The following is an 18,032-nucleotide window of genomic DNA, read 5'->3' as shown; positions in this document are numbered from 1 at the left end:
TAAGCTCACCCGGTAAATTTTGATAGCTGACCACAAGATGTCCCCATTTCCCACATAACACCAGTACATTGTGGGGGGCCCGTTCTTTTGTCTTCACCTGTGCTTTTTCACTGAAATGCGTGCTGAGTATTGTACCCCGGTTCTTCACGGAAGTATATGTCTGCCCTGGCTGCAGAGAAGCGGGAACTGGGATTTTCATGTCATGCAACATAGTGATTTCTAATCTACAGTAGTCACATTTGATAACAGAGCTGCTCTCAAAAAGGAGTCTCTCTGCCACTGTCATTGCTCTGTGTACCATTATTTTGAATAGTTAGGGGATCCTTTTCCTTGCTGATGTTCAGGCAGCTTATGATTTGCCAAATGCATCCAAAGAACCTAACATCTGCTTTTTAATATTGTCCAGTAATAGCACGGTGTGCATTGTGTGAAAAGAAACCGTGGGACGTAGCTGATCAGCATGGCACACCAAAATTAGACCACCTGCCTCTGCTGCTTTGTAGATACATCCTCCCCTATGTTGCTCTATTTGAGTAACACTGTCCTCATAGATTTTATAAGGTTTTCCCAAACTAGCTTTTGCATTTACTACAGTGCTGTGGAACATCTACTTTTTTCCCCGTTTCCTGCAGTAAGCGTGTTAGCTATCTGGTGACACAAAGTGCCTGTTTCTTAAATAGCTCCCCAGGACTGAGGCTGACATTCTGGCTTCCTTTTCCACTCAAATTTCTCTTGGTACTGCTGTCTATTACTTTCGGTGTGCTATGATCAGGTCCTTTAGTTCTTCCTTCATACAATAGGAGGCAAAGAAGGCTAGGACTCTCCTGATGCTTGCTTTCCTTCAGATTATAGCAAAGGTTTAGGTGGGAATTGCCTTCATTCCTCCTCAAAGGAGGGGGTGAATAATTCTTTAACCAACAGAAGCAGCAAAATAGCACAGCAGCAGATGTGCAGGTGTTTATGGCAGCTTCTGAAAGCACCTGTAATTGCCATATGAAATATACCTCTAAAGAATGGCATAAGGCTGTTAAAAACTAAACAACGGTGATATTCTAATTTGGAATTACTTAGCCTGAGCGGGGAGTGAAATCAATGGTCTGCATCAAAGTTTGAGGCAGGTGTTTTGATCTTCTCCATCAATTTCTCTTTTTAGATGTTAGTAGAATGCAGTGTTTTGCCGAAGCCTTTATTATTCTAGCCCCGTGCTTTTTCAGGGATTTTTTCTCCCTAAAATTAGATCCACGTGAATTTTGGAAAGGAAATGTGTGGTCTTATCTGGGGGTTTGTAGCTGATTCTTAGATTTGTGGTCTCAGCTCTGCAGCTTCTTGTGGAGAGCAGTCAAGCCTGAAATACCCACTGACCCATTTATTTGTATCCTTGTTGATTGCTGCCAGCTTGGCTGGCTGGGCAAATCAGCTCGGTGTTTTCTATTACATGCTTTATTTATAGCATGCAGATTTGTTTTTCTGTCCTGAGCTAGTATAGCCTCCATTTCAGCAGGAGAGTGAAACGTAGCTGGGCTGGAATGCCAGCAGGTACAAATCACCTAGAGATCCACCCATTTCCCACAAATTCAGGGTCTGGTTGACTGATTACACTGATATCCTGTCACTGCCATTCTTCACTATTGCAATTCTCCGTGTGTCATGAAGGCAGCAAGGGGCAGAAGTTTTATGTAAGGCACATGATACTGTATCTTTTCAATAGAAAGGTATTGTGTTGCAAGTTAATTTTTTTAGGAAGCTCTCCTAATGCCTTGCTTGCTGGGAGGTCCTCCATGCGCAAAGCTTGCTCTGTTTTTCTGGGAGCTGACCTCCATGGAGCGACTGCCAGCAGTCTTGTTAAATGTGATGTGATTTACAGCTGTTTCATTACCTCAAACTGCATTGTATAGACTGAGGTTGGGGATAGCGACTGCAGATCAGCTCTGTGGCAGCTGTTGTTTCATTGTATTTTCTTAGGAGATTATTCTTGAGATGACCTTGGGTTTTACATCTCTAATTGATGTAAAAAATAGCATCCTGGATATGATGTATACTTTCCCCTATGCATTTGCTCTACCTGATGCTTACAAAGCCACAAGTTTTCTTTCTTTCATCTATTAATGTTTGTCCTGGCTTTCCATCTTCTCTCCTTCTAACGTAGTCTGCATAAATCTGGCTGAGGAGGACTAGTTCTGATTCTCTCTGGAGAAACACCACATGTTTTCCTTATTGCCTAAAAGGACCGCTGAGAGCTGCCTCCCTTCGCCACATGCGGTGTTTTGTCTCCACGATCTGCCCCACTCAGCCCAGCGAATGGGAGGTTGAAAGCTGAGAACTCAACGTTTGCATCTCCCCCAAAATCAGCAAAGCATGAAGGAGATATTTTGTTATTAGAAGAGGCTTTGGGATTTGGGAATGTGAGTAGGGAGTAGTATCCGTATTTGCTTGTGGTCTCCCCACAACTAACTACCTTTTCATAATCTTTTTACACTCTAGGGTAGAATTTCTGAAGTTTAGGCTTTACATACTCTCATATTTTGGAGACTAGCAGAAGGTATAGTGTGCAGGCGTAGCTGGGAGCCATATAAATCACAATGTAGGAAGTAGCCGATAAAAAGAAAGTATACCACTATTTTGAAGGAGCATATTAATCTTCTAGATATGAAGCAGCTAGATATTTTTAAGGAGTCTATTATTTTGCCTTTTAGAAAGTAGGAGAACCAAGATAACACATTCACTAAAGAATATGGTATAAAAATGAAATGAACTTGCAAATACAGTGTAAGAATTGCCGTTGTTTTTCATTCCATCCTTGTCCTTTCACACCAGCTCCTAGGTCAAGTAATGTGGATTTCAGAACACTGAAACTAACAGTAGCCTTAATTTCTTCAGCGTTGTTTTCCTGAGGCAGACAACTAATTTCATCTCTTTTGTAGCATATTGAAAAATACTGTTATCTTTCAACACCTGCTATTGCAGTTCCAGTGGCATTTACTGCAGCAGCAGTTGGAGGGTCTTGCCTTTAATTAAGTACAGATATGCAGAACTGTTGTCACAAGATCTGTTTTTTTAAAAGCTTAACAGCAAAAGATCGTAGACGTTTTTCATTGATTTCCTCTGTCTCAGTCAGGACTGTGTTTCCAAAGTCTATCTGAGGTGCTGCTGAAATAAGCTGTTAGCACTTTAGTTTTTAGATTGCAACTCTGGGTGTCTGAATCTACCCGTTCTAGCTGCAACAGGCCTACCTGCTCTATGACAAACGGATTTATTATCTGAATATTCTTGTTGTGCTGCCGCTCCCCCTGCTGGCCCCGTGCGTATCTGTTAGCAGCGAGCTGGAGCTGGAGGGAGGTCTGCAGTCAGCCCCCGGCAGCATCCCATCGCTCGGTTTTGCTTTTAAAATCCAAAGTCATTTTATGTAACCGTCTACTGAGCAATCGAGTGAAACATGTTAATTGTGGAAGGAATGGCTATTTTATTCTGATCACAGCTCGGTTTCCAGCGCGTGAGCGCGGGCCTCATTTTTGTGTCTCTGAGTGTTCCTGTTTATTCCAACCAGACTGCTCAAGTGCATGACCTTAGACCAGTGTTTGACTAGGCTCCTGAACTGGTCACGGTGAAAAGTGACTGCAGTGCAGCTGGTAAAGGCAAGATTTCGTTGAGTCTGCATTTTTCTTCGTAAGAGTGATTGCATTAGATGACATTCAGCATGGATTTTTCTGTATCTGAGAAATTTATTACATGGTTGAAACAGAAATGGAAGCAGTAGAATTCTGTCAAAAGGAAAAGATATTTATAGGATTTGTTCTATAGCTCTCCAGAAAAGGTAGTGTTTTCCAGTGTGTTTCTATTCCGTCCTTTGGTCACTCTGTTGACTTTAATAACTGGAGATAGTTGTAGCTGAGTTTTGCAGCGTCTTGGTGAAGGTTATCAATTCTATAGGGCTTCCCAGTGGGACAGAACAGCCTAACATAAAAATGATATATCCTTCTTTTATGTTTCCATGTTTGACAGCCAGGCAGAATTCTTCTAAAAAGGAAAGAAAAGTACACTAACCTTTTGTATGGTGGATTTATAGGTCAAATTTTGTCCCAAGTAAAATTTAACTTCAGAGAGACAGATCCCTAACTATTTGTATGAAAATTGTTCCATTCAATGGCAAATTTTATTCTGAAAATCCTCAATTGCAATAACAGGGCTGTTCACTAACAGCATTAAGGAATGTCACTTTCTGCTTAAGGACGTTGTTGTTGAATTGTCCAAGGAGGTTACATGCTTTTAAGGTGAAAGTCAAGCATTGGTCCCTGGAAGTCCTTGGCCACTGAAATCTCCACAACACTTCTTGTAAGAGCGCAGACGCCTGAGTGTCTTGGCTAAGGTTCAAATGGGGGGAGTGTCACACTCTTGACCTTTTGAGGTCTTAATTGCAGCACTCTGCCCTGGTTGCTGCAGGTTGCAGACCAGTGCCGTAGCAGCCTCACAGCCTTGCCTTTGATGGCGGTGTCAGCTAAGATACCTGTAGTGGCCAGGCATGGGTTCATGTCCTGCTCTGCTGTCCCATCTGCATCCCCGCTGTCCCCTCTGGCTGAGGGGCAGCGAGGAATGGTAACGCATTAAATGGCTCCGCAAAGATTTGCTGGAGGGCATCTTCCTCCGGGGCTTATAACCGGGGCTTAAACGAGGACTTAGGCACCTCAGTTCTCATTGACTCCAAAATTATCAGCTGGAAAAGTGCCACTCAGCTGCTGCCGTGATGCTTCTAAGGCTGCAGGCGTATCACAAGCATCACGACTGCCGCAGGCAGCCCTGGGAATTTAGGCAGCCCTCATCGGTGGTTTGATGCTCTCCCCATTCCCCCCCCGAGTTGTGCCCTAACAAACGCCTGCGGGGCCATACGATGAACTAGATTAGGGAAGCTAGCAAAAATAAGTGAATAAAAGGTTATTTCTATTCAGCTCATTGTCTGGCTGCGCAGACAGTTGTGTCAGCAAAACTTGCGGTGGAGGTGGGGGGAGAGGAAGGGGGAAGGAGGGCGGACAATAGAAAGAAGAGAACAAGTGGGCATGGCAGAGCTGAAAGAAACTGCGCCCATACTCGTTAGGTGACTTCCCTTTCAACTTTCAAGTTCCCCTTTGCTTATACAAAGTGCCTTGTGCTTTATGCATGCTTGTGTCAGGCAGGGAGATGCAGAAAACAATCTGCCTAAGAGAGGAAGGCACCGGCAGGTTATGAACCAAAGCTTTCAGGCGGTTGAGCCTGTTGCTCATGGCCCGCAGCGCTTCACATACTGCATCTGCCTTTGCTAGCGCTTCCCGTCGCTGCCAGTGCAAGAACTTTAGTCGGTACGGCCAGTTTAACATAGTCAGGAATAAGGCATCAAGGTCCTCAGGTCCTAAACATGGAGGCTCTTTTGATTTGTATGCTGCTTTTTGTGTTAGCAGGATGCATGCTTCTGAGCTTATCTCCACAGCTGACTTGGCTTGGCTAGGAATATTTATTTCCATTGCATTAAAAAAAATTGGCACCAAGTACCAGGCTTTAAAAGCAGCACCAAATATTATGGAACTCTTGTTAAAATCTCAGGCGATAGCAACCCTGCAAATTGGAAGTAGCAGCCGTGGAAAATTGAAGCCAACCGTTGGCTGGTACTTAAGCTTGACGTAATTCGCCAGGCCTTTAAGCCCCAGCACCTTTGCTCCAGTGGTATAAAACTTCCTTTTATATTGTTAGGCCAAGCCATAAGTAGAAGTTATTTAATGGGCTTTAGTCATAACGTTGTGGATATTATTACTGCCAAGACGACGTGGGAGCTCTTGAGACCTCCATCTGTGCTTGTGGCCACGTGGACTCGACCCCTTTTTCCTGCTGCTTTTGGGGTTTCCCTTTGTAATTCCTTAAGGTCAAGCGAAGGCCGCACATTACCATCCTTACCGAGCGGCGGTGGGTAGGCAGCGTTCAGGTGCTACGGAAGGAAATGAGTGCGTTGTCCGCAGAGCTCCTTGCGGAGCGAAATAAGGGTTTACAGGGCGAAAATAAAATGATGTAATGAACCTGACAGAAATGGGACAGTAACTGTAAGGTATTAAATAGCTGTTACAGGAACGTGCAGCGTTATTGAGGTGATTGCCTGTGTTTAACAACCGGCAGATAAACCTGCTAAAGTACGCGTTGCCTTTGGCAGCCTAAGACCCTAGAGAAGCCCTAAGCACATGTACTGTGTGACCGTTCATTAAGACGCGAGTGAAAGACTACTGTCTACTGGGTAAAAGTGTTTACACTGCAGGAAGCAGATTAAGTGGTGTCCTGGTGTACAGGAAAAGAAAGAGTGACAGTTTAAAAGCAAAAACCAGCCCACCCAAACAAACATTGTTCGCCTTGGCTTGGTGTGAGAAACAGCTGCAGGATTCATTTCACGCACCTTCTAATGGAAAATTAATTGTACTGAATAAATGCAGATTGCCCAAACCAAATTATGACACCCGGCACATTTTTCTCTTATTTTTAATGGATAGCGGAAGGGTTTCAGAGCTTTTTTTCCACACAGTAATAGAGAGACCAGAAAGCAGTAAAGACGGATATTCCAAGTTTAAAAAAGTATGAGCAAGGCACGGCAAACTTAACTTCTTACAGGAAAAAACCCGTCTTCAAATAGATTTTTTTTTGCCAAACATCCGTTACAAGCACATCTTTTCAAAAGGAAAACCTTATATTTGCAAAAGGAATGGGCTTCTTTGGAAAGCTCTACTATGAACTGTCTTTTATATCCTTTTACTTGGATTTTATTTGGTGTCCAATTCAGATGCAATCTAGTATGCAGAATATTTTCTGAATTTATTTCCAGATTTCTGAATTCCAATTTTCTGAATTATTTCCAGACCCCAAAAGGTGGAAATCTTGTAAGATTATGCAACTGTTTTGCTAACGGTGGTTGAAAGCTTGCAAGAACAGCAGCTAAATGTTGGGTGCTAAAGAGCACAGACCTAGAGCTCTGTCCTCAGTCTTGATTTTGAGAGCCTAATCTAATGTGTCTTTATGTGTTAACATAACACTCATTGAAACAAGAGCAGTGGCTTTTTAATTGCAGGGAAGGGACAGCAGAATTTAGATTCCTATTCGTTTAGAAAGCGTCTTTCTTAGATATCGTTATTTCTGTTTCATGAAACATATTTCAGTCCAGTACAAATATAAACAAATAAGGTAGAAACATTTAACCAGTTTTTTGGTTAAAACTTAACAGCAGCTTGCCATTTTATCTAAATAAAAAAAAAAAGCCCATCCACTCTATTATAGCTTTTCTTGTCAAACCCCACTGCATTTAGCTGAAACATATCAGAATAACAGATGTGTGTTATCTTCACCATGACCTTTTAACTTACAGCATCACTATCTAGTCAAATGCTCCTTTATAGACAAATACACGTGACCTACCTGTATTGAAATGTCTAATTGAAAATAGGGTAACATAAGAGTCATCACGGGATTGAAATGGAAATGATGCTGCATTCAATGTGCTAAATCATTGCTACCTTTGTAACACAGTCATGTTTCAACCTAGTACTTGAGTAGGGGATGGCTGCTGGACCAATGGGTTATGACAACCCAATAGTGTGCTCTTGGGCTGCTTGTATCTATAGGGCTAGCAAACCAAAAAACTAGCAGTTTGAAACATTTTCTGTTCTGTTACAGAAAAGTGCCAGTTTTCCACCAAAATGTTTAAATGCTACATGCTAACAGCAAAAAAAAAAAAAAAAGTTGCTAACATAGGCTGTTGAGTCTTGTTTTTCAAAAGCAGCGACTTTGTGAGTTGCTGCACCTGTTGCATATAAGTCAGGTTTATACCGCGTTATCTGAAGAATAAACTTAAGGGCACGAAAGGCATAAGCTGTAGCGGGACATTCACTGGCCTGATCGTGTGACAGGATCCAAACAGGGAGATGTCCCCTGAACGCTGCTCTTCTGAGTCCAGCCCCGGAGTGTGACTGCTGAGTTAATGCCTCCTGATGGGATTATGGGGGTAGGAGAGGAGGAGAAGGGAATGGTAGGTGTAATTAACGCCTGGATGCAGCTTCTGTGAAGTGTCTCTTTAAGCTGCCATGAAACTGAATTGAGGTGTGCAACATTTTCCTAGCAGAGTTCATTCCATCACTGAATACTGCTGAACTACCCTTGTATAGAAGAGCGAATGAGCGGTTTCCAATTAAAATGGGATGCAGAAATGGTGCATGTGTGTGTGTCTATGCAGCCGCTCGCTGTTTCTCCGCTTTCTTTTGTAGTCAGTTAAAAATGCTAACTGTTCATTATAATTTGCAATATCTAGAAGTTCAATGTATGTGAAATCTGGTTTCCCATGAAGATTAGTTAAGGTTTAGTAATACTGCTTCCTAAAGTTCTTTGAGTCAGAGAATGAGATCCCAGTAAAAAGCTGTGTGCACACAGAGCTCTGAGGTTGGGATTAGTTCTTTTAATTCTTCTGTCAGTTGCAGATGCTTCATCATCTATTTACAAAAAGTTGCAAAAGAGTTATTATTTGTATTACAAGCGTAGCTTCTGAAGAGCGCTAAGGCATAGACGTACATGACTGCTGCACCTACAATGAAACGAAATTCAGTTTCCAGCTAATTTGACAGACTCCTAGAAACTGCTAAAAAAGGTTTTATTTTTTAAAATCAGCATCGAAACTCAGTAGCAGGTGTATTAGGCCAAAACTGCAAACGATTTAAAATCCTCGTGTTCAGCTTACTCAGAGGAATGATTGTTTAAGACTTTGTTCTTGCCAGTACATGCTCACTGACGTACTGGAGTTTCCACTTGAAACCACTGATGTATAAAGGTAGACAATTGTTTGCCAACTAAGAGCTTAATAATAGAAGTAAGAATTTCAGCATGACCTTTTAGCCTTATCTCTGAATCAGCTTTTGTAGTTTCTAACCAGAATAGTATATCTGGCCATAAGCTGTTTGTTTTTACATCTGCAGTTAAACCTGGCCCCTGCCGTAACCTCAGGTAGCCCTTTTGAGGTCACTGAGCTCCTGTGGCATGATGTCTTGCCAGCGTGTACATGGGTGCAGGACAGGCCTGGCTGTTCGTGGGAACTCAGTATCTGTTGCACTCAGTTTTTCAAATTTGAGGAAATTATGGCCATGTTTTCACACGCATCTCAATTTCAGCAGGGCACCCACTTTGTGGCGACCCGGACAGCTCTGTTGAGACGGCTCCAGAAGAGACAGAAGTGCAAGACTTGGAATCATCTGATGAAGCCGATAAGATGAGCAAGGTGAGAAATTTTCATTTTCACATGACACAGAGTGAAAGCACAGTAGCCTCACAGCTGATGTGCTGACTTCACAGCTGTACACAATTAGAGCATCTTTCCTGGGAAAATGTTGATCTTACTTTTAAGGTGTTTACCAATGATACTGAATGTAATAAATTACAGCTTTGATTATGGGCACATCACTACCTACTGAGAAAGACTTGTGCCCCTTCCCTTACAGTGGCAAAAAGCAGGCATGGTTCTCATCTTGTGATAAAGTTTCCACATATTTTTCAAATGGGCTGGTTTGTCATCTCCTTTCTCCAGAGCAGGTCAGTTGAACCAAAAGGTAGATGGATTATTATGATTTCTTATTCCTTCTTGATCTGAAGTCATGGCAGGCATGTAAGTTACAATATTTCCTTATATCAATAGCATAGTGCTCATGCTAGTTTTTAAATGCAAACTAATTATATCCAATCTGCCTTAAATTGAAGCAAAACTCCAATTATGTCTAAGAGGCTGTGCAAACGGATTGCTAATTGCCATCTATTAAGGGATGGGTTTTGCTGTGGTTGGAGTTTGCACTAGGTCGTCTGGTGCTGGGGAGCTTCACGCAAAAGTTATCTGTGATGATTAGTGGCTTTTGAGGCAGAATCAAGTAAGATTATTTTAAAGGCACTGATTGCTTTTTAGTATTTGTTGCGTAAGTGATGCTGCGAGTTTACAGCTAGTTTTCTACAGAATGCATGTTCTAATGAGTATCAGTTCTCACTGAATTTGTGTTTATGTACAGGTGTGGTTTCTCTCAGCCCTTGTTTTAGCTAAAATGTGTCCTAGTGAGTCCTGAACTGGTCTCTCTGCTATTCTATTCGCTTATTGTAGCGAAAGGAAGGAAAAGACCCTGGCCTCTTGTTTCCTGATCTCTTATGTCACGCTAGCCAGTAGTTTTGTCTTTGATAGCCAGACAGTGGAAGTCAGATAAGGGAAAACATTCCTCTACGTGAAATATATGTGGAGCTTGCATGCAAAGAACTCCTGCAGTTTGTTTCTAGGTTTTCTTACAGAACGTTTTCTTGTAAGTATAAAGAATTGCTTCTTGAGAAAGTGGAATTGCTTGTAGATACTCCTAGATTTTTTTACTGTGAATGCATGGGATTTTTTTGTTAAGCACTGAAGCTGTGGAAGAGTGCCGAGCAGAACACGTAGGTACTTGGGAATAGCTTTCTTGCTGTGTTTTCTATAGCTTTCTGTTTCTGAGCTATGTAAGAGGCTGTGGGGTTCCATTTTGCATCTTGCCGCCTGGATCTTCAGAGCTATAATTGCCTAAAGCAAGGCATAAGGATTACATGATTAGCCTAGTGGCTCAGCAGATTTAGTTAAACTGAGGAATATGTTAGCAACTCTCATGCTTAATATTCATACAATGGAAGAGTAACTCATAAATCTAATAAGCCCCAGTTTCCATGGAGTGAAAATCTGTCTAAGTGAAATGTTGGTGTCAATGCCTTATTTTCTTTTAAAATTCAGAAATGCCTTATGCTGTTTGTGCAATGTAGAGGAGAATGAGGTATTTACTTCTTCACGTTTTATTTGTTATGGGACAAAGTGGTTGGAACTGTTTTCCATGGAAGAAGCATAGATGTATGTGTAGTGTATATATATACAGTGTGCCCGTCTTGGCAGACTCGTGAATGCCTCTGTCCCTTTTCTTGTAGAACTGTGCTCAGTGGGCTTTCTTTGTAGTTCTCTAACTAAAGCTGTAGGAATCCTTGAATTATGTTGATACATCTATCAAGAATTCCAGTAACTGGTGGCGGGGGGGTGTCATTGCTTCAAAAATTAATTCTTAAATACAACAAAACCACCAACAAAAACATTAGCCTAAAAAACTTTTTAAGATTAAACCGATGAGGGTTTGCTTAATCCGTTTGCTTTTCATTGTGCTTGGGAAAGCCAGTCTGCATGGGGAGTAATGAGTCTTTCTGCAACACACATTGCCCCATGGAAAATCATCACCCTGCTGGTATTGTGAGGGGGGGAAAAGCAAAGGCGTTTTTTCCTGTCCATGCATTGCCACACCTTTCCATACTCCTAGGATTACGGAGCGGAAGATTAGGCTGACGTCCTCAGTGCTATCTTACACAGGTTATTTTTGTACATGGGAACTGAAGTGCTCTGCCCTCATACTGCCAGGAGGGGCATGTTCCTATACATTGCTGTTACTACCAGAACTTCCAGTCTGTTCCTTAGATGGTGGTGTTAAGGGGAGACTTTCTGATCCTTTCTCTTGTTTACTTACTGCCCTTCTTGGCAAAAGCAAGGCAGGAGTACTCTTAGCCATTCAGCATGGGGCAACAGAAGAAATCCAGTTTAACTGCACTGGAGCCTACCAGTTAAATGCAAAGTTCCACTTCTTGCAGTGCAGATGCAGCGTTAGTAGCCGAAGATCTGAAAATAGCGTTTGGGTCGCTTTTTGCCTCGCAATGGCATGATTCTGAAGCAGGGCTTAATGCTGCAAATGCTACTGCTCTGCACCTTCACGGCGGTCTGCTGATGCCCGTGGAGCTCTGCTGAGGAGGAGAGCTCTGAGCGTCACGGAGGAAATTTCCCAGTTCTCTGGCCAGCGGAGTGATTCTAGATGAGAGTTAATAATTCATGGGAAAAGGAGAGGAACGTAGCGCTGTGACTGTCCTTCATGCATTCGAGCACATGCTCGGGTAGGCTTTTTATGAAGGTAAGCTGTGTGCAATCCTACGAAAAGCTGGGCCTGGGTCCCTTCTGACTTATCTGTAACTTTATCACGAAGGTGATTGATGGATATGTAACACAGGAGATACTTGGAAGTGTCTTTTCTCCTCCTCCTCCTCCTCCTCCTCCTCCTCCTCCTCCCTTCCAGCTGTCCCTTTCCCTTCCCCCACCCCAGCATGTGTGCACGTGGGTGTGTGTTTGCTTAGTTAGCGGTGCGTTTGTTTTTTAATCTGTAAAAGCCTCCAAGCTGTTGATGGTGGAGAAGGGCTGGAGGTTACACCAGTAGCTTTGAGGATCCTTCCCTCTTCAGAAAGCCCTGTCTTCTCTATATCCGGAAGAACTGATCTACAAAGACTGCAAAATATGGAATTTACTTCTCCTTGGCTATCCTCAAAGGAATCCTTATAATAATAAGCAAAAAATGAGGATGACTATAAAGCTGTTCTGATAAAATATTAGAAACCCATTTCCAAAGTGGGTGGAGGCATGTGCAGTGCAGTGCTGTGGGATAGCTGCTGTTCTCTGAATTTGCTCCCAATCTGATTTCACGATGCCTTCCTCGTGTCAAGCAGCTCTTAGGTTTAAATCTGTGTAAACAGTTGTGAGCACGTATGCTTCCTGGGTGTGACTTTTTTCCTTTAAGTGGTGCAACCGACTTCTGACTTTCCCTACTCTCCCCATTTTATGTGGGAGCCAAACCTGAAGAGGAGGAGAGAACTGGGAAGGAGAATTGTGGGGGAAAGGAAAGCGTGATCACTGCCACCTCTTCAGACTTGTTTTTAATCTAGCATGTGAGTTCAGGCTTTAGGCTGTTTATGAAATCTAGAGGGTGCCTCTCTCTCAGTCTCTAGTTCAGCAGAACATCGCGCATCTTTCCTACGAGAGTCATTTCTGAAGTAGTTACTTGCCTCTGTGGTGAGCCGACTGTTTCGGCCCTTCAAAAAGCGTAGAAGAATTTAAGGTTCATATAATCGGTCTTCAGGGCACCTCCTTTGAACAGGGGCTTAATGTTGAAGGTTACCAAAAGCTAAAGTATGTGTTACATCCCACGATCAGTCTTTATGCGTATTGTCTCTTACAATGGACCAAGTCCTTTGAATTTGGCTGGGAATGTGCTTTGAAAGCTGTAATCAATGAAAATACTGCAGGACACTTAATTCTCCTTGTTTCTAATGTAAGACATCTGCCTCTTGAAATTAAAGCTAATTACCTTGCAGCACTTGTGCTTAGGGGAGCATGCTGCAGTGGTTTGCATGTGTACATACTTACATCATTTAGAGGTATCTTTTTCAAAGAAAATAGCTCTTCTTCTGTCTATGGCATTCTTCAAAACCAGAATTAAATCTCAAAAACTTCAGTGTGTTGCAATGGATGTGAAAGGATTAAAATAGGGATTTGAGGGGGTAGGTTTTCCAGTAACAGAACTGGCTGTTTTAAAGATCTTTTAATTCTGTGCTTCTGCCCCTTCAGATATTTAATATTCTTATGCAGTGCCGTTTAGCCAATCGGCTCATGCTCAGCCACAGGCAATAGGCATTTATATTCCAGGGCTGCCTTCACCTCTCCTTTTCTGCATTTCAGCCTTTCTGCTGAAGTTTTCACCTTAATGATTCCATGAAGAGCAGCATTAAATTCTCAGCTTTAACTCAGAGTCAGATCTTAATTCTAGTTGATGTAGAGAGCAAACAAGGCCTATGGCAAATGACACATGAGGAAAGGCTTTGCTTAGAGAAATATGGTCGCTGCCCTTTCTTATTAAAATGCATCAGTCTTCTGTGTTGTGTATCAAGTAAGCAGCATGGAATATTTGTCTGGAGTGGGAAAGCATTTCAGATCGGCTGAATATGTGGAGAACTGGGATTTTTCTCGTAGCCGAGCTTGAAAACGCTGAATGACAGTTCTCACAATACTGCCTTTCCAGCGATGTCGGCTCTTTGGCGAGTTAACCGTAAAGTCAAGAACAAAAGCAATGTGAGATCCAGCGACTCTCTGTACCGCATGCTGTATTTGGTGAGCAGATCTGCTGTGCAGTGTGACTAGTCTAAGTAATTAGCAGTTAAAAGGATTTTCAAGCTGTTTTAATTTTAAGGTTATAAATTTGAGACTAAGCTGTAACGTATATAGCCTGTAGAGGCTTTTTGTTATTGTGCAATGTCATTAACAATCCTGGTAATACATGAAAGGGTGCAATTTGCCCGAGTCTTGTTTGGGAGAGCAGTAGTGCTTAGAATTTGCTGCCTGCTGTAGAACCCCGGCGCTGCATGCTGTTTAAGAAGGCGTTCTGTCTGATGCCCAGGCACCTATATATTTTTATAAGGTGAGTGCCAGAGGAAATTGCAGTCTGCTCTCTCATAGCTAGAGGGCAGGCAGCCAGAACTGCCCACTGTGGGCAATGCCAAATGCTTGAGAATTTTAAGGGAGTGCACCTGCCTGGGAAGGATGTGAGCATAGGTCCTGTGCTGAGCCCCTGCAAAGGAGGGGTTGATGCACTTGTACAATAAACTTTATTTTACAGCCCAGTCGTGCAAGCGCTTTGTCACCTTTTAAGGTTGCTAGGTGGAATTGCTTGCAGAGTTGTGCCTGAAGAGTGATGCAGTAATTCTCCTAGAGCAATCCTGGCTCAGTGCTATCGTTTTAGCAGCTGGCAAACAGAGCTGGTATTGAGAGATAAAGGGATCTGTTTGTATCCCAGACCTTCCCTATTCTGTCACCTTTCTCTAGGAAAATGGTGGCAGAGATGCTTCTGTTAATGCTGTTTGGGAGTTTTAAGCAAAACAGTTGTATTCTGAACCTCACTGGGTCCAATATGCGTCTACGTTATCTGTCTAGCAATTGATTTTAAGTACATATGAGGTAGAAGGTGGAAAAGACTACATTCAGGAACAAAACCAGACAGTTTGTTCAAGGAGCAAGCAGGAACAGGCTTGTGAATGTTAATGTGCTTGAGATTTTTTTTTTTTTTGTCTGTCTGAAGAGTAGCAGATGAATGATACTTGTGGGGAAATATTTAAAAGATATGAGGAGCAGAAGTGGCAAAGCAGAACTTAGTTGTTAGCTGGAACTGGGTACGGGTGAAGTCAACGAGCATTTTATAAAGTATGCGTATGTGGAGATAAAGCTTTTAAAAGTCTTCCAGACTTCCCTTTTGGAGTATGGTATAACTGCTTTTAAGGGGCAGACTGTGTACCTGTTATTCAATTTTTAGAAACACCAGGTAAACACTATCACGTATCTCATTCTGTACGGATTTCTCCCCTCTTTCTCTGGGTGACCCATCTTTCCCTGTAACATATTGCAAGCGATTACCCAGCACGGTGAGCTGTCTGCAGAGTATTAAGAATGAACTGGTTAAAGCTCTTCATATGGAATCAAACTCTAAAAATAAACAATGGCTTTATGTTTTAGCTATTCTTAATTGTGCCTTTCACTCTTAAAAGAATGTGCCGCTGCATACGCCTTCCTCAAATATTCTTTCAAGAAATGTTCTTCATGAAGCTGAATGTTCCTGAGGAAAAACCTACCTATTCAGGTCTCTGCCGGCTCAGACGAACGTCTGTTAATTGTCAGTTCTTTGTCCCTTGCCACCAGAGCAGGTACCTCCACGTTTCTTTCCCTGCACCGAGGCCAGGCTTTCACCTCCTGTGCGCTCTGTGGATTTGCAGCTGTCGGGATTGAGACCAAGCCTGTTGAAACCTGACGTAAACTTAACCTAAGGGTTTGAGTGTACTTCCTGCTTAGGAGTACCATCAGTATAGGAGGAATCTTGGTGAGGAATAAAAGGAGGCACTGAGAGCTGGGTGTATTAGTTGCTGTGAAACGCGCCACTACCAGAAGCTGAAGTAGTTAGAAATGAACTGGTCCAACTCACTGGGATTTTTGTTTGTTTTAGGAGAGGTGGAGGGAGGGGAAGATTTTTTTCTCCCTACCCTTAACTTACCACCCTTTTTTCCTTCTGCTTTATCTGAAGTTACATCTCAGAAACTAAAGACGAGTAGTCTTGCTGTAGTAAACTGTGTCCAAGGGGCACCTGTGTGCAGACATTCAGCTACAGTTAGTTCATAGCTTATGCTTGTATCCTAAAGAAAATTATCCTTGGATAATAAGTGCCCTAGTATACCTTGCTGTGGTATGCTTAGGTAAGCCTTTACAGCCATAAAATAGCTTTGGGGAAGGCAACTGTGTTACGGAAGGTAATTCATTAGTTATCGCTAAAATACTTAATGCTCCTCTAGGGCTTCATGGCAGTGAACTGAGAGGAAAATAGCTGTATGTGAGCAGACTGTGCAGGTTAACAAATGCAGAGATTTTCAGCGTTGGGCCATTGGAGGTCTGTAGTAGTTCAGGCTCCTCCTGCTGCTGTTGCTACCTGCTGGTGGGTTGGCGTGAGCAAAGGATCTCTCAGTGTGCAGGGCTCTGCCTGCAAATTGATTTTTGTTTTTTCTTTCTTTTTTTTTGTTTTTGTTTCTCTTGCATGTTCTATGTCAGAACAGGCTAATTTGGGGTAAGTTGTTTTAATATGGACTGCAGGGATGTAGAGGCAGAGTTGGTAAGTCTCTAAATCTGGATTAAGAGACAGTGGCAGGATTAAACTCGCAAACTGAGAGAGGTGTGACCAAGTACAGCAGCTCTTTTCCCTCCTGCGCCCTCTCGGGGCTTCAGGGAGGGAAGAAGATATGGCGCTGGGCTGCTTCAGCAACCCTAGAAGCCCGAGGCTGTCGTCACTGACACTAGAGACCGAACCTGCTCAAAAACTTTTCAGTGTAACGAAAGATGCACGATGATGATCTCGCAAGAGGGAGGTGAAGAGAGGATAACTGTCTTTATATAGAGAGAGCTGATTAAACATTAAAGAAAGCAGCTAGATGTAGAAGCTCTGAAAACCCTGGCTTAAGGAGAAGACGTTGACCCTGCGAGGCATGTTCCTTTCCCAGGGAATTCGCGTTCGAAGCCCGAGGCTTTGGCTCTGCAGATGGCTCTGCTTTGCCGCAAAACCGCTTAAGCAATTTCTATCTCCATACTGTCTCCTTGGTTGTGTTGACGCAGCCGTTCGTGGGACTGTTGCAAACCGGGTTAGGGAACTGGCAGAGGGCTGGGGTGTGTGTTTTGTTTGTACAGTTGTTTTTAGTTCTCAGTTCTTGCACTTGGGGTCTTTGTTTTTGTTTTCCATTCTAAGTGCTGGACAAGCCTATTTGAGCCTAGAAGTTCATGCATATCTGAAACCAGGAATGTTACTGAACAACGCTTCAGTTCGTTTGTATTGTGTAAATCTTTTTTCCCCTTACCCTCTGTCACTGAGAGACAGACAGGACAGACAGATGCGTAACATGGTGAATGCAGATGTGGACTTTGGTGCCTTTTAAAAATCCCCCAGGCAGCAGCTGCTTACCTCCAGAGGCTTCTGAACTCCATCTTTCCTGTAGCACTTACTTAAGATATTACCCCGGTCTTTCCTCTTCCTTCTTTTTTGAAGAGTACAGAGCAGGTCGCTGCTTTCTGTCGCAGTCTACATGAAATGAATCCTTCTGATTCAAGTGCTCATCCTCAGGAATTCACCGGACCCCAGCTGGCCACCATGAGACAGCTCACAGATGCAGATAAGCTGCGAAAGGTTATTTGTGAACTTCTTGAAACAGAACGCACCTACGTCAAAGTAAGGGGTCTCAGTATGTGGTTTCAATCTACTAATATTTCTCCTTCTTCTGGAGAACTTGGCTAGTCTCTTTTCTACTTCAAAATATATTTTGTGCATGTCTCTTTTGCTAATTTACTTTCCTAATGATGGATTGTGGAACTGCATGCAACTTTGACAAGTCTCTGGAAAAAGTAGGTGTGCAAAATTGTTATTCCATCATTTTGGAATGACTTTGCTTGGTTGCTAAACCAAGGTGAACACTTGTCCTTAGCAGTTGAACACTGTTTCATGAGACCTTGCATTGCTTTTAGTAAGTAAAACTGCATAAATGTTTTATTTTATTATCTTAAATTCTGTGAAAGCTAACTCTTTTGCCTTATGCATGATAAAGAAATACTCATAGACTAGGTA

The 18,032-nt window shown here is 42.7% G+C and overlaps 1 protein-coding gene across 21 annotated transcripts in view; it reads left to right on the top strand.

Annotated features, from left to right (window-relative positions):
- TIAM1 (TIAM Rac1 associated GEF 1) overlaps positions 1-18,032 on the top strand; it is a 199,652-nt gene that overhangs the window by 165,517 nt on the left and 16,103 nt on the right. For 16 of the 21 annotated variants that reach the window (XR_011135246.1, XM_068912041.1, XM_068911991.1 and 13 more), the window contains 2 exons: positions 9,153-9,259; positions 17,460-17,639. Coding sequence is in view for 20 of the 21 variants with exons in the window: in XM_068912041.1 (XP_068768142.1) it covers positions 9,153-9,259; positions 17,460-17,639 (287 nt within the window). In the remaining variant the exon portion in view is untranslated. The remainder of the gene's footprint in view (positions 1-9,152; positions 9,260-17,459; positions 17,640-18,032) is intronic. The other 5 variants (XM_068912090.1, XM_068912082.1, XM_068911943.1 and 2 more) reach the window with 3 other exon arrangements.

The sequence above is a fragment of the Struthio camelus genome, chromosome 1 (genome assembly GCF_040807025.1).
Source record: "Struthio camelus isolate bStrCam1 chromosome 1, bStrCam1.hap1, whole genome shotgun sequence".
In the NCBI taxonomy this organism is placed as follows: domain Eukaryota; kingdom Metazoa; phylum Chordata; class Aves; order Struthioniformes; family Struthionidae; genus Struthio; species Struthio camelus.
The sequence above is the reverse complement of the archived record's forward strand: the minus strand, read 5'-3'. Positions and strand labels throughout refer to the sequence as shown.